General features: G+C 45.6%; 2 protein-coding genes across 7 annotated transcripts in view; one reads left to right on the top strand and one right to left on the bottom strand.

Moving 5' to 3' along the window:
- Positions 1-6,900, top strand: part of LOC311252930 (uncharacterized protein) — a 64,484-nt gene extending 57,584 nt beyond the window's left edge. For all 6 annotated transcript variants that reach the window (XM_084346592.1, XM_084346593.1, XM_084346589.1 and 3 more), the window contains 2 exons: positions 2,533-2,602; positions 4,320-6,900. In XM_084346592.1, coding sequence (XP_084202718.1) covers positions 2,533-2,602; positions 4,320-4,571 — 322 coding nt within the window. In that variant the 3' untranslated portion in view covers positions 4,572-6,900. The remainder of the gene's footprint in view (positions 1-2,532; positions 2,603-4,319) is intronic.
- Positions 6,901-8,414: 1,514 nt separating this feature from the next.
- Positions 8,415-10,100, bottom strand: ascl1a (achaete-scute family bHLH transcription factor 1a). The gene is made up of 2 exons (XM_084345209.1): positions 9,399-10,100; positions 8,415-9,291 (listed from the first exon to the last, which is right to left on the bottom strand). The coding sequence occupies exon 1, from the start codon at positions 9,986-9,988 to the stop codon at positions 9,410-9,412; it is 579 nt and encodes a 192-aa protein (XP_084201335.1). The 5' UTR covers positions 9,989-10,100; the 3' UTR covers positions 8,415-9,291; positions 9,399-9,409.
- Positions 10,101-13,718: the final 3,618 nt, after the last annotated feature.

The raw sequence follows: 13,718 nt of genomic DNA, 5'->3' as shown, positions 1-13,718 counted from the left end.
GACATTTTATGGATCCAGAAAATAATCTGCAGATTAATCAATAACAGTCGCAGCCCTGCGTTGAACCCTCCGCAGACAGAAAACATCCCTTTTGATTTGAACTCGGCCTTGTGTCTCTACATTACGTCCCATATGCCGCGGATTCCCACACACATCGCCTCGTTCCTGCCCTCGGGTGTATAGCTTCCTACAGACAGGAGTGTGTGGAGCCAACCCTACTCCGGAGGTCTCCGAGGGTCAAGGCCTGCTCCCAAAGCCCTCAGAGCTCCCTCTCAGCGAGGACAGGGCCAGGGTCATGGGTCCTCTGATTTACGGCCAGCTCTTTGTGTTGTGTGTTAGAGGAGGCCTGTAGACCGACTGGCACAGGGAGACCAGGGTGTCTCCTCTCTATAGAGGCAATTATAGTAATCATAATGAATGACCATATTAAACCTCTTTTCACAGAACTCCTTTTTGCAATTTTAATAATAAGAGAGAAGATCAGCGTTGGAAACAAGGAGAAAAACAATAGCATCCGTCTGTCATCTCATCCCGGCTGAACTAAATTGATCCTCTTACCTGTCTCAGTTAATCCTGTTGTCTCTAATCCTATCCTAGAAATGAGCTGCAACAGTAGTTACACAATCAGCCTTTCTGATCATGTAAGGCTTTGAAATCGGAGTAGCTTCTCCCCACGTCACATTTTTATATTTTCTTTCTCTGCGTCCAGTTTTACCTCGCGCTAATTGCACCCTTCCCCCCCTTCCCTCTCTTTTCTTTTCAACTTTAATTGTCCGTCCCTCTCGTGTCTTTAATCTCTCCGGCTCCCTTGTTGCCTACCTCTCACCCTCTGTGCCGTGCTGTTTTGGCCCTTGACTCAGCCCATCTGTCCCTGTGTCGCATTGTGCTCCCCAACAAGTCCACCTCACACAGCGCCACATACCCTCAGGGTGAGTCACATGATCTGCCAAGAAGCACATTGCCATACAGGATTCCTGCAGTCATTGTCCAGGTCGGGGACTTGTTGCTTGGACTCGTGAGCATGCATGCGTGAGCTGAGAGTTACTGTAAGTCTCCTCGTTCCTGGAAATTCGCCGGACTTAAATGAGTCAAGGAGGGCTGATGTTGGAAACGTGAGACGGCAGAACCAAGGCCACAAACTCTCCCTCCTCTACCTCCTCCTCCTCCACCTCCTCCTCCTCTTCACTGCAGCCCGCTCAAAAATATCCCAAAACAACTATCAATTCTGTCAAATTCAAACTAGGTCAGAATATGTTTGCGCCCGCCGCCTCGCTGTATACCAGCTCCCCAATGAGGAGAGCGCCAAAATTTTGGGGCGTTACGTAAGCGAGAAGTCCGCTGTGTTGTCCCCAGCAGGGTGCCAGAGCAGCGCCGACAAAAGAAAATGGGTTAGGCTGCTATTATCCTCCCAGTCCATCACCAGTTCCCCAGCCCCTCGTTTACGCTCGCCATTATCACGCCAGTGTCCTTAGCACACCAGCATTTGGACTCTTTTACTGCAAACCAAGTGCAATTAATGATCATTAGCTGCCCTGTCTCGCTTCATCCCCATCAAGCCTTCGGCCCGCACCGTGGTTGGAGGACAAGGGCCAATCATGGCGCGGGGAGCACTCAGGCGTGCGGTGCACTCGTTGGCCCAGCGCTTGGCCATTCTTCGCTCTAACAGGCCATTGAGCGCGCGGCGAGGAGGGGCTCATTAACACCGGGCGCTCGTTAGAGAAGGGACGACCGTCGCTGTGCCACACGCTGGACTGGAGAGGTCTGTCCCAACACAATCGGTCGTGTCTCCCTCTAATTATCCAAAGCAGACCTAGATTTTGTTGGTTCACGAGTGGTCACATTGCACCAGAGTGTGCCCCGGTAGCTCATTCCCCTCCCCAAACCTCCACACGAACCCCGCTCACCCCTGCTCACCCAGCCTCACCCCCCCCCCCCCAACACCCACTGTCCCAGAACCAGAGCAGTTTTATCCGTTACTGTGGCGGGATGTCCACGTGTGCCCACGTATTGTTTGGCAGCCAGGCCACTGTGAGCAACCACAATGGGCTCAGAACACTTTACCATCACAACGCTGCAAACACAACATCGCACGGGACGGACCCGCCAAAAACTCAGCTGCCGGCGCTAACACATTGGGCTTAATATGTCTGGAGCGGCAACCAAAGTATTTACCAACACAGATACGACTTTTATAAGATTAAAATGAATGATTTTCATTGCGATTTGGCAAATGTAGGACATGTTAAAGGTGCACTGCACTGATTTGACACTTAAGACGTGTGTAGCTCTACTGGGAAGTGTGAAAAATAACCTTGACACCAAATGTACAACAGAAAACCTGCATTACAAAGTGAGAGCGTGGACATTCAACAGGCAGGAGGGGTGTGATGAAAGATGCATTATGGGAAGCGTAGGATCCAGCTTGAACCACACTAGGTACTAATCAATAGAGAACATCTTTGAAAACTAAACTCTTGTGTTGTTTTGCTGAGTTTCATCAAATAACACGATCACTTTGCTGTTTACTTCCAGTGAGTTTATGAGATCTCTCATCAGCGACATGGACTTCCGCTCCTTAGAAGTGAGGCTCTTCAAAGCGAAGGTAAGTTTTCCCAAATTCTCCAAAACTTCTGCTGGATGAGAAAAACATCCAAAAGACGATCAAAGTCAATTCAACAACTTTGTCAACGTTTAAGAGACGTCCACTGAGGAGCGAGATTGAAAGTTTTGTGACGTCTTTGCAATGTTCACTATCGATAAAGAGTTGAATACCTGACAGGGTTCATTTTAGACATCATTTCAACTTACCGATGTCCAAAGGAAAACTGCTGTGTTCGAGTCGCATCGCTGGATATTTTTAAGGAGAGCTGCGGACATTTCTTTCCGTTATTGTGGCGTCAAAACCAGCTATTTTTCCAGCGACCAAAACAATTATTTTAAGCCAAACCACGATGTTTTTCTAACCCTAACCAAGTGGTTGTTGTAAGCACAGCGTTGTGCTGAAGCTGAGGCTGTAGATTTCCTGCATGGAGTAAAATTGAACCGCTGTAAAGACTTTAATTTTGAACCAGAAGACTTATCTCATTTAGACAAATGCAATTGAAGTTGAAAAGTTCATTTTAAACCATCAAGAGTGAAATTTGAAAAGACAACTAATACAGCTTTGATGGCCAAATTGGAGGGTATATGTTTTTTGTTTTTTTAAACGTGGCAAAACCCGCTAAAAATAGGCGGTTCACTTTTTTTTCACATTACCAGGAGGTACATTTCTGTTGTTTTTTTTACAGTAGACAAGCAGCAGATCATGTACCTCATCAGGATGCATCCAGAAGATAGTAAACTTATTTTTGACACATCACTTTTATCAGAACTGATAACAAAAGTTGCTCAGCAGTGATGAAAGACTAAAAGAGGCGTCACAAAAGCGTTAATTCTGGCTCTTCGCTGGACGTCTTTTCAACGCCGAGCTGACGTCTTTGGATATGTTCTGCTCAGTGTGCGCAGCCACATGCTCACACTGCTGCTGTTTGTTTGTGCACTTGATTGCCTCCATGCTACGTCAGATTAACTCCCACATTAGTCACATTCATGCCACCAACACCACCTCCGCCTCTCTTTCATGGCTCCGCGGGTATAATTACAATGAAATAAATACTGGTAAACACTTTGAAGGGCAATTCCAAAGCATGCTTTGTAAAGCTAGCTTCTTTTTTTTATGAGAGACACTCAGCCCTCATGCATAGAAATGAGGGAAACGAGCGAGAGGGAGAAAGAGAAGGGGTGCTTTTCCCTTTTCATAGATTAGCGAGGGCCTAATCTCATTAAAGTGCCCAGCAGTGAACATGCCGTCCACTCCGCCCAGCCCTGTAATCAGCCTGAGACACACGGCTCATCTCAGATGGACCGGGACTGGCCGACCAGCTGGCCCGGCCCTCATTCATACGAGGAAGTACCGAGAGACTGAAAGGCAGGAGCGACATGAAAGCCTGTGGCCATGGGTGTGGAAGCTGAGCCGCTGGCCAGGTAGAGGAGGCTGTGTAATTATAGAGCTGTTAGGGATAGGGTTGTTAACTGGAGAGGCTGGCGGGGGGAACGGGCTAATTGCCAGAGGGATTATTCCCCCCCCCTCCTCCTCTACCTCAACAATTATTACCTTGACTGCATTAACTGTGCAAACAGGTGCACTCAAACAAGACTAGAAACAGGCCGAGGTAATCTGAGGCAGCACACACAATAACACACATGAGCATACACCCACACACTCACAACTTTGCTCAGACTCTCCTTGAATTTAACCATTTATGTCAAAACTCGTGTAGCAACTGTTCCTGTTCCTCCTGGAGGAGCAGCGAGGAGACGGCGGCGCTCAGCAGGGCTTCATCAGCGCCGAGCAGCTGCTCCTGGAGCTGAAGGCCGGAGGGATCCACCTGGAGCAGGAGGCGGCCATCAGACTGGAGCTGCAGCACATCCCGCCCCTCGACCTGCTCGACTTCCTGGCCTACCTGCCGCTCTTCATGCTCATTCACAAGTCGGTCATCTCCAACCCGCTCGACGACTCCAGCAACCTCTGAGCTCAGTCGCTGCGCCGTGCGGCTCAGGTATCAGCGTTACTGCCACAATCATCACTACTGTACTGTCGTGTTAGGTAGTAAAGTCAGTAATCTTTGCAGTCAACATTACAGAACATCCGACAATAGAGAAGACCTCCACAGACCACAGCTGCAGTCAGGTTGATAAACATGAGTGAAGATAATCCCTGATCTCTGAGCTCTCCTCCTGTCGAACGGCTCCGGATCAGAGCAGAATCAGACGTGATTTTCCGGGTGTTTACTCCTCCTGCAGCTCTGGCTCTGCATTCGACTCGCAGCCAACACAGGCGAGTTCGTTAGCCGGACATGCTAGCGTCATCGGTTTACCTGAAAGCAGATGGAAACGCTGCTCTGAGAAAACCCTGATGAAGATCTCATGCTGACTTTTTCATGATTTAGCCGCTACAGAAAGGGCTTGTTAATATCTCCTCACTCAGCTGTCACATTTTCTTATATGTGGACCACCTGGATTCTTTGATATGTTGATCATTAATCAGATAGAAAGGGATATGTATAGAAAACCCTACAAGAGAAGGCGATAGTACGTCGGCCTCTATAGTTTCTGACGTTTCATAGAGCAGTGCAGTGCTGTCTGTGGTGCTGAAATGTTCATCGGCCGTTTGACTGAGCTTTAAATGCACCTCGCAACTTTTATTTTGCTTCCGTGAGATAAAAAACTCCTTCGACGAACTTTCCCTCACACGCTGCTGCCTCAGAGGCGGGCTCATTTAAATTTTCTGACGCAACAACGTCTGATTGTGCTGCAGTAAAAAAGAAAACAGTATTTGAGTTTTGCCGCTCAGACTCTTCTTGTCCTCTTCTATCCAACTTAATCAACACTGATGAGTGATATTCAATAAGATATTCAACTAATATAGTTCGAGCCATTGTTTTGCCTCGGCTTTGCCAATTAGATACGGCCGTGCTCTCCTGCGGCTCGTACACGCTTGACGGACCGCCAGACAGGAAAACATAATGGGCTCTGACAGGCAGCAAAACCAGGATTGTTAGATCAGGGACGTCCTGTAAGCAGCATATGTCATCATGTAAAACACACAAAAACCCAAGAGAAATACAACAACATGCTTTTAAAAATACTCTTTAGATAAATATATGTAATTCTGCCATTGATAAGGACAGTTTGAACTTATTTTTGTCAGTGTTTCTTCAGTTTCTCCCCTCTTTTGCCTGTTCTTTCCTTATTTTACTGACCTTTAGGAACCTAAAGAAGCTATTTTTGTTTCTTACAATTTGGTGCTTATGTTTTTACTACTGTTTTCCCATGACTGTCAAGCTTTAAAGGAACAGTTCACCCAAAAAAATTTAAAAAACAGTCATTATCTCTCTGCAAAGTCAGGTGAAGTTTTGTAGTCCACAAAACATTTCTGGAGCTTCACAGCAAAACAGCATTGCAGCATTGTCGTAAACAGCTGAAGTAGATGGGGACTAAAATCATTTTGGGGCTTCCAGAGACTTGGATTACGCCAGACGAGCTGTACGGAGTCATTTTGTGTTTTTGTTTTTAGTTGTTTAAAACAAGTCCCCACTACTTCAGTTGTTCAGGAGAACGCTGCAGTGCTGTTTTGCTGTGGAGCTCCAGAGATGGAGGACGAAACCTGTAGTAATAATGACGAACTGTTCCTTTAAGTCTCGAAAGTGTCGTGTCATTCGAATACTTTTGTTTTGGTTTCTTGAGAGGGCATTTCATGTAAAAATGTCCTCTCAGTGCGTTTACAGCGAGGTGTAAAGATCCATGAAGATAAGGCTCGTTTTAGGATGACTCACTACTCTGTTGACGGTCCGTCTGTCGCACACTTTCTTCTGTAACTCTGTGTCGACTGTTTGTGACGTTTGTGGCCGCTCATTTTTAAAAACTGGCTGACAAAAGATGCCGCAAGTACTCAACCAATCAGGAATCTTAAGTCATCCTGTAGTTTTGGGAAGTACGAACATTTTGGAACATTTTGGGGGTCAAATAACGTCCACAGAACTAAACTCAGACTCTGGTTCCTGTAGTGGAAACATGACTTATAATATAAATATAGTGTAGTATATTTATATCACATGTAGTAAAATACTCACAAGTGTTTACATGTTGAAGGGCAACACGTGTCATTTGTGTGGGTGGGTGTGTGTGTTGGTGGAGGCGTGTTACTTCTGTTACAGTTGTATGTTTCTAACTGTGTGTTTCGCTGACTATAATGTTGTATGTTGTCTTTCATTAGACATGATTTATTAAAAGTGGCGCCTGACAACATCTTTCATTATTATTCTGTTTATAAAGTTGAAAAATAAAATATGTTAAAACCCAAATTAGTAACTTTGTTATTCATCCGCCCCGAATCCAAAAGGTTTCTCGTTGTTTCTGTTTTGTTCTTGTTTCCTGACTCAGACATTTCAGCCTGAATTAAATACTAAATATTACAAACTTCTGTGTGTTTACTGCCACGATATTTCTCTTTAACGTGAGTAACAGTGAAGCTGCAGCTCTGTTCATGTTGCAGGGGGACCCTCCTCCCCCTCTCAGGGCCCCCTGGTGGCCCATGAACCCTCCTTTCACAACGTCTTGCACAGTGACCCTGAACGCACCACGCAGCTTTACAGTTCGTTTCCCCTTTGTGGATAAAATATTTCATTATTCTTAAGAATCAGAGTCAAATGTGTGAATTTCTTATTTTTATTTACATCTCTGAGTTCTTAGTGCGAGAAAAGGAAAAAAAACGAGCAGCCATTCTTCTCCTCACACACACACACACACACACACACACACACACTGGGCTTTTTTTCCCTACCCAGGTGGTGACTGTTGTGTGTTCAGCGGCATGCGGCTGTCAGGAGGCACACGCCATCAGCCAATTCAGCTCCGTGTCTCCACTCGACCACCCGACAAACCCCATTCACTCATTAAACCAGACACGCGTCCGGCTGCAGCCTCCGCCGCTCTACCTGTCAAACTTCGTTTTGGAGAAACACAAACTCCACCTCAGGGTCTCCTGGTGGTCCTCGACCTGTAGTCACCCCGCTGGCGTCCCCTCCATCTGCTGGTTCCCTTCATTTATCTCAAAGTGTGACTTTATTTGGGTAGCTTGGATGAGAATACCTCCATCCAAGTTTCAAAACTTTAAATCTGTTTTACATTTTCCTAAACTCGACAAACAGTAAACAGTTTAAAGCTGCTGCAGCCTCTTCAGGGCGCACAGCCACAGGAAACATTTTAATAAATCAGTTTTATGAAATTAACTTTGTTTTTGCTGGTGTTTGTTCACTTTGAGGCCCTTTCTGAAGAGAAACAAACAGCTTCTCATCAGTGATTTTATGCTTTAATGAAATAAACAGAAGTGGCTTAAATGTCACGCACTTGTGGCGCCAGCTTTACTTTATGCGCTTGCGCAATATTGATCAGTTCTGTTGTAGAAGCTGTGAGATATTACAGAAGAGGCTGGGCAGAGTTGGACATTGAGGGACCTGCGACTGAAGGCTCTGGGGAGCCAGCGTGCGCTGAATTTTGGAAAGATATGATGGAAAAAATATCGTGCGTAAAATGTGCGCAAAATAGATCAGTTCTGTTGTAGATGCTGTCCGATATTACAGCAGAAATTTGGCAGAGCTGGACATTGAGAAACCTGTGACTTCTTTGCTTGAGGAGCCAGTGTGTGCTGAGTTTGGAAGGAAACATATCGTGCGTAAAATGTGCGTAAAAGTTGGATTTTTTGTATCACATTCCACCATTCCCTGTCTGACCCCCTCCTATTAGCTGCCAACCACATGTTGAAAGCTGAAAACAAATGTTCCCTCCACCCCAAAAAACAAGACATGAAAAGTAACTCAGTAGCAAATGATTTTATTCTTGGACTAGAGTGTAGAAAATATGGTTATAAGACTTCTTTTTTCTGTTTATGTGAAGACAGTATAGAGCTGGCAGTATAAAGAGACAATGCATGGCCATTGCGCTCTGTTTGGACAATAGCTGCATAAGTTTTGATCATTGTGAACTTCATGACATAATGCAAATAACATGGTTCTGCTATTAAATAAGACACATTGGTGCTAGAATCAAAGGTCGGAGTGTCAAACTCCGTCTGGAACAGAAGAGCCAGAGAGTAATAGACTACACGTCTACATAGGCAGGAGGTATAGAAGCAACTTCGCAATATATAGACAAAATATATACAAAACGATGTGTACAAAACATCTATAAATCTCTTACATACAAAAATATCTTAATATATTTCAAAAAAAGCGTTTTTGATATAGAATTTCATAGAATAAATCCAAGACTTGGAAGCATTTTCTGAATTAAAACGTCTGAGAGGTTTTTACCAAAAGGGTTGGTGTTCTTTCTGTGATTGGATTTAGCATAGTTGAAGAGCGACGAGTTAAATAATGTTTTTAATGTGCTGCTGAAGGATTCACTTTAGGGTTTTTTCTTTTTTGTTTATGGGCACAGAAGCTCGGATTCCCACGCTGTCAGGACACCCGTCTTCGTTTAATCCTTTGGCGCTGATCTCTGGCCTGGTTTTCCACAAGTTTTTTTAGGACTTTCAGGCCGTTTGTCTCTCTGTCTGTCGGTCAGTCTGGGAGGACCGGGCGTTAAAGGACGCAGGGTCCAAAACGCTGAGACGTCTTGTGTGTTGAGGACAGCCAGCCTCCTCCGGGACCATCCCAAGCGCGCTTCAACAGTAAATTCAGTTGATCCATGTTTCTGTGAGGAAGAAGAGAAAAGAGGAGGTTAAGCCACTGATCAGACTGTTTATCATGACTGATAATGCATAAAAGAGTCTGATAATAACTCATGAAGTCTGTTCTCACCTCATGGATGCTCAGAACCAGTTGGTGAAGTCTAGCAGCTCCTGCTCCTCCGGACTGAGAGGATCGTAGGAGCCCTCGTCGGATGAGTAGGAGGACACGGGTGAACCTGCCATGGAGTTCATGTCAGCGGAGTATCCCTGCGACATGGTGGGCGACAGGACGCCGGACTGAAACGCGGCGCTCACCGCGTCGTGCTCGTCCAGCAGCTGCTGCAGGGCGCGGATGTACTCCACGGCTGAGCGCAGCGTCTCCACTTTGCTCATCTTCTTGTTGGCGGCTCCGTTGGGGACGTGCTCCCGCAGGGTGGCGAAGCCGTTGTTGACCAGCTTCACCCGGTTCCTCTCCCTCTCGTTCCTCCGCGCCACGGCATGCGGCTGCTGCTGCGGAAGACTGTAGCCGAACCCCGCGAAGTTGAGCCTCCGCTTGCAGCGCAGCAGCTCCGGGGAGGAGGAGCGCTGCCTCTTCGGCTGCTTGGACACCGACTTGCCGCTGCTCTGGCTGCTGCCGCTCGGGCTCAGCTGGATGCTCTGCGCGGAGAAGAAGCAGGCGGGCGGCATCAGCTGCTGCTGGCTGACGTTAATGTCCATCATGTTGGTGAGATCCAGTCCCGGTACAAAACTTATAAACAATCACAGAGTCTCGAGGCGGTGCGTCCCGCTCGTGCCGTTCACGTGGTGTGGGGCGGTCCGCTGGGCTGCTGCCTCGCGCGCTCCTCAAAGCTGCTCTGAGTCCTCGAGGACAGACTCCACTGCTTTTCAATACGTCTGGACGGCGTTGAGGCCACGCCCTCCGGTCGCGTGGATTCACCTTGGGCTCCTGCCCCGGTGCCGGTGCGTTGCGCGCGCCGGACGCGTGCCACTTGAAGCACTAAACAAACAGTCAGTGGAGAGTTTTTTTTCTTCTTTTCTATCATCACGAGTGTCAGGGAGGTGAGCAGCAGAGAGGAGAGGAGAGGCGGCACGAAACTGCAGCACCAAAGCAAACACAGTTTTAGTTTTAGTTTATTTTTTAAATTATTTAGAAGAACAAACATCAAGAAAATCACTCACATGAGGCCATTTATGGATCTTTTAACGAACAAACTGTCATTTTATCAGTTTCACACAGAATGTCTTTAGTATTCAAGATGAACTTAGAAGTTAGAAGTGAAGTTTGGTGTCCGGACTTCCCCCCCGAGTACCGAACTGACGCACACACGCACACGTCAAACTCTCATTTCAGCAGATAACATCGAAACAGTCTCACTCATTTTGGGCATTTTGAGTCTTTCTTATGAAAGAGAAAAGAAAGGGAAAGTTTGTAGTTGTGTTTCTTGTCAAATGTGTTTCCATGATCCAGTTTTCCTTTTCCTCTGGACCAAACTGTGGTGCTGAAAGACAGCTCAGCTCTCAGCGCTCAGCTCGCGGCTCACAGTCCAGATCTCAGAGCGCTGCATGTAAATCAGTCGCTCGCTGCCGTTTCAACTCGAACGCCGTCTAGTTTTATTGTTAACGTTACAGACGCGTCTGAATGCCGCTCATTTGAGGCACCATTGTTGCAACAGAGGCCGAATTTTCCACTTTGATTAGAGCAGATCATCAGCCGCGCACAGGCGGAACGGAGGGGCGCAAATCTGCGGAGGGGCCCTCAGAAGCGGTCCGGAGGAGGCTTTGTGTGTGATTTGATACACCCGGTATGGTTACAGTAGCGTGGACGCGCCGAGATCTGTCGATTATTGTCGCTTTGAGGAGAGAATAATAATAAAACACGTCTTTCAGCGCGGAACAAAACCAAGACCAAACTGTAACACCCTCTCTAATTTTCTCTGTGTGTATCTGCGTGTGTACGCGCGCGTGCGTGTGCAATAAAAACACGTGAGAGGAACAAGTTACTTTCCAGAATGTGCGTAATTTTTCAGTTTTTACGCGTGAACATCCTCTGTTTGTGTGTGTGTGTGTGTGTGTGTGTGTGTGTGTGTGTCTGTCTGTCTGTCTGTCTGTCTGTCTGTGTGTGTGTGTGTGTGTGTGTGTGTGTGTGTGTGTGTGTGTGTGTGTGTGTTTGTGCGTACATGTGCGGGGCGTACATGTTCAATAAAACAGGTTGGAACCAGAAGATCACTTCAGTTTGTGCGTATGTTCTATTTTTTTAAGCATGGAGTTCTTCTCTGTCCGTGTTTGTGTCTTTCCTACTACAGATTAATTGGTGTGTGTGTGTGTGTGTGTGTGTCTGTGAGAGGGAGAGAGAGAGAGAGAGAGAGAGAGAGGGGAGCGAGAGCTTGCGCGTGCATGTGCAGTGCATACATGCGCAATAGAACAGAGAGGAACCAGTTTAGGATTATTTTATCAGGTTTTACGCACGAAGTTTTCTCTCTATCCATGTTTCTGTCTTTTGTACAATGAATTATAGTCTGTGTGTGTATGTGTGTTTGCGCGTGCGTGTACGGCGCGTGCATGTGTAATTAAACAGACCGGCACAAGAAGAAAGTTTTTTTTAGATTGTGCGTATTCCTTCCGCTCTTACGCTTGAAGTCTCTGTTTGCGTGTACTCACACAGTCATACAGTTTATTTCTGTATGTCTGTGTGTGTGTGTGTGTGTGTGTGTGTGTGCATATCACCTCTGTCCACCACTCCCCCTCCCCATTCAACGTTTCTTTATTTCCGTGCGCGTTCGTCCGTGCACGCGCGTCCTGAAGAGGGGGGATTGTAATAAATTGTGCAATTTTTCTGCGGTGGCAGCGGCATTCAAAATCAAGCTTGCATTGAAGAGCCCCCACCTCACCTCACCCCAGCCCCCCTCCCTCCCTCCCTCACCCACTACCACTACTTTCTTTTCTTTCCCTCCCTCCCTCCCCCCTCATTCTCTCTCCCTTTTTCTGGCCCAGCAAGAGAGTTTAGAAAAGAAGCGTGGGTTCTATTCAGCCTCCCCCTGCACCCCTTCGCCATCGCCAGGCTTTCTGAAACCTATCCATGCCCTGTCAGTGTGCTTCCAGAGTCCAATTAGCGCTTTGTGAGGACTTTCTCCCTCTCTGCTGCTGCCGCTGCTGCTGCTGCTGGTCTTCCTCAGGCTGGGAGGGCGCTCATTTTTTTCTTGAGGGGCTTTCCAGTCATAGCTGAGTGTAATAATTAATATGACATCTGGGCGCCTCTTTTTAACCACTTTCTGTATTTTTTTTTTCTCTTGTCTTTTCTGTCGCTTGTGCGGAGACAATAAAACAAAACACTCACAAGCAGCCATATCATCCAAACCGTCTTTGTGTGTGATGTGAGGGATAATCTTTCAATTTGTTTGTCATTAAAAACAGATTTTCTGACCGCGTTTTGTTTTCTTTCGGCAGGTGCACCAATGGATGTATGTTTAAAGCGGTTTAAAGACTAAAGTTTAGCCTTGCAGCATATTTTAAAACAGCTTATCTTTTGCAAAATGTGCAAAAATTTACTTTAAAAAAGTTTTTCTGAGTTTAATGATTCTGTGTATTTAAAACATTTTTGAAAAATGCACAAACTTGAGTAAATACTGTGACATTTCAGCACACAGAGGGGAAGAGAGGAATGTGTTAGTGGCTCATCATCTACAAGTATAAGAATAAAGGGACACACTAATAAAGAGTTACACTAAAAGTTACAATTAACAATTTAAGTCCAACTTTTTCATTATTTACACCATTCATACAAGAGGACATTATGCATGTTAACTGACTATATATACATGCAAGACAAAAAGGAAATGTAACAAAGTGAGGAGGAATACAAAAAATATATGACAAGAAATGTAAAAACAGAACTTAGAAATCCACCCACATGGCATTTTTAAAATAGCCTTTTTTGTAATGGACTTCTGCCTCTGTGGTGTTTGTGTAAACACCTCCTCCCTCCTCACTGTGAGGACGAGTTGTAACTAAACACCGCCCTCTAGAGGACAACACTGGGAATGACCTATGAGAGTTAAAAAAAACCCTTTTCCTCCCATCTTACAAAACTATAAAATACCAGACAGTAATGAAATATGGTTGGGGTTAAAGGGTGAATAAAACTAGAAATAAGAACAACAAATAAACATAAAGATTCAGCAGATACTGTTTATATATGATAAGGGTCTTTAAGCATTTATGGTTAGAGTGCTGAATGGTTTTAATGTACTGGTGCATGTTGTTAATGTAAATCTTTATCTTGATAAAGGTTTTCTAGTGTAAGCATTTTTTTCTGTGCATGTGAATTTTTGCCAAGATGATTTTGATAATATATATGTATGAGAAAGGTAAAATATAAGGTATAATGTTTTCCTTTTTTATGTGTAAATGTGTGAAAATGATGGCTGCTAGAAGGTTGTTTCATTATAAAGTC

Source organism: Pagrus pagrus (genome assembly GCF_965226575.1).
Source record: "Pagrus pagrus genome assembly, chromosome: 23".
In the NCBI taxonomy this organism is placed as follows: domain Eukaryota; kingdom Metazoa; phylum Chordata; class Actinopteri; order Spariformes; family Sparidae; genus Pagrus; species Pagrus pagrus.
Note: the sequence above shows the minus strand (reverse complement) of the source record. Positions and strands in the feature narration are given on the sequence as shown.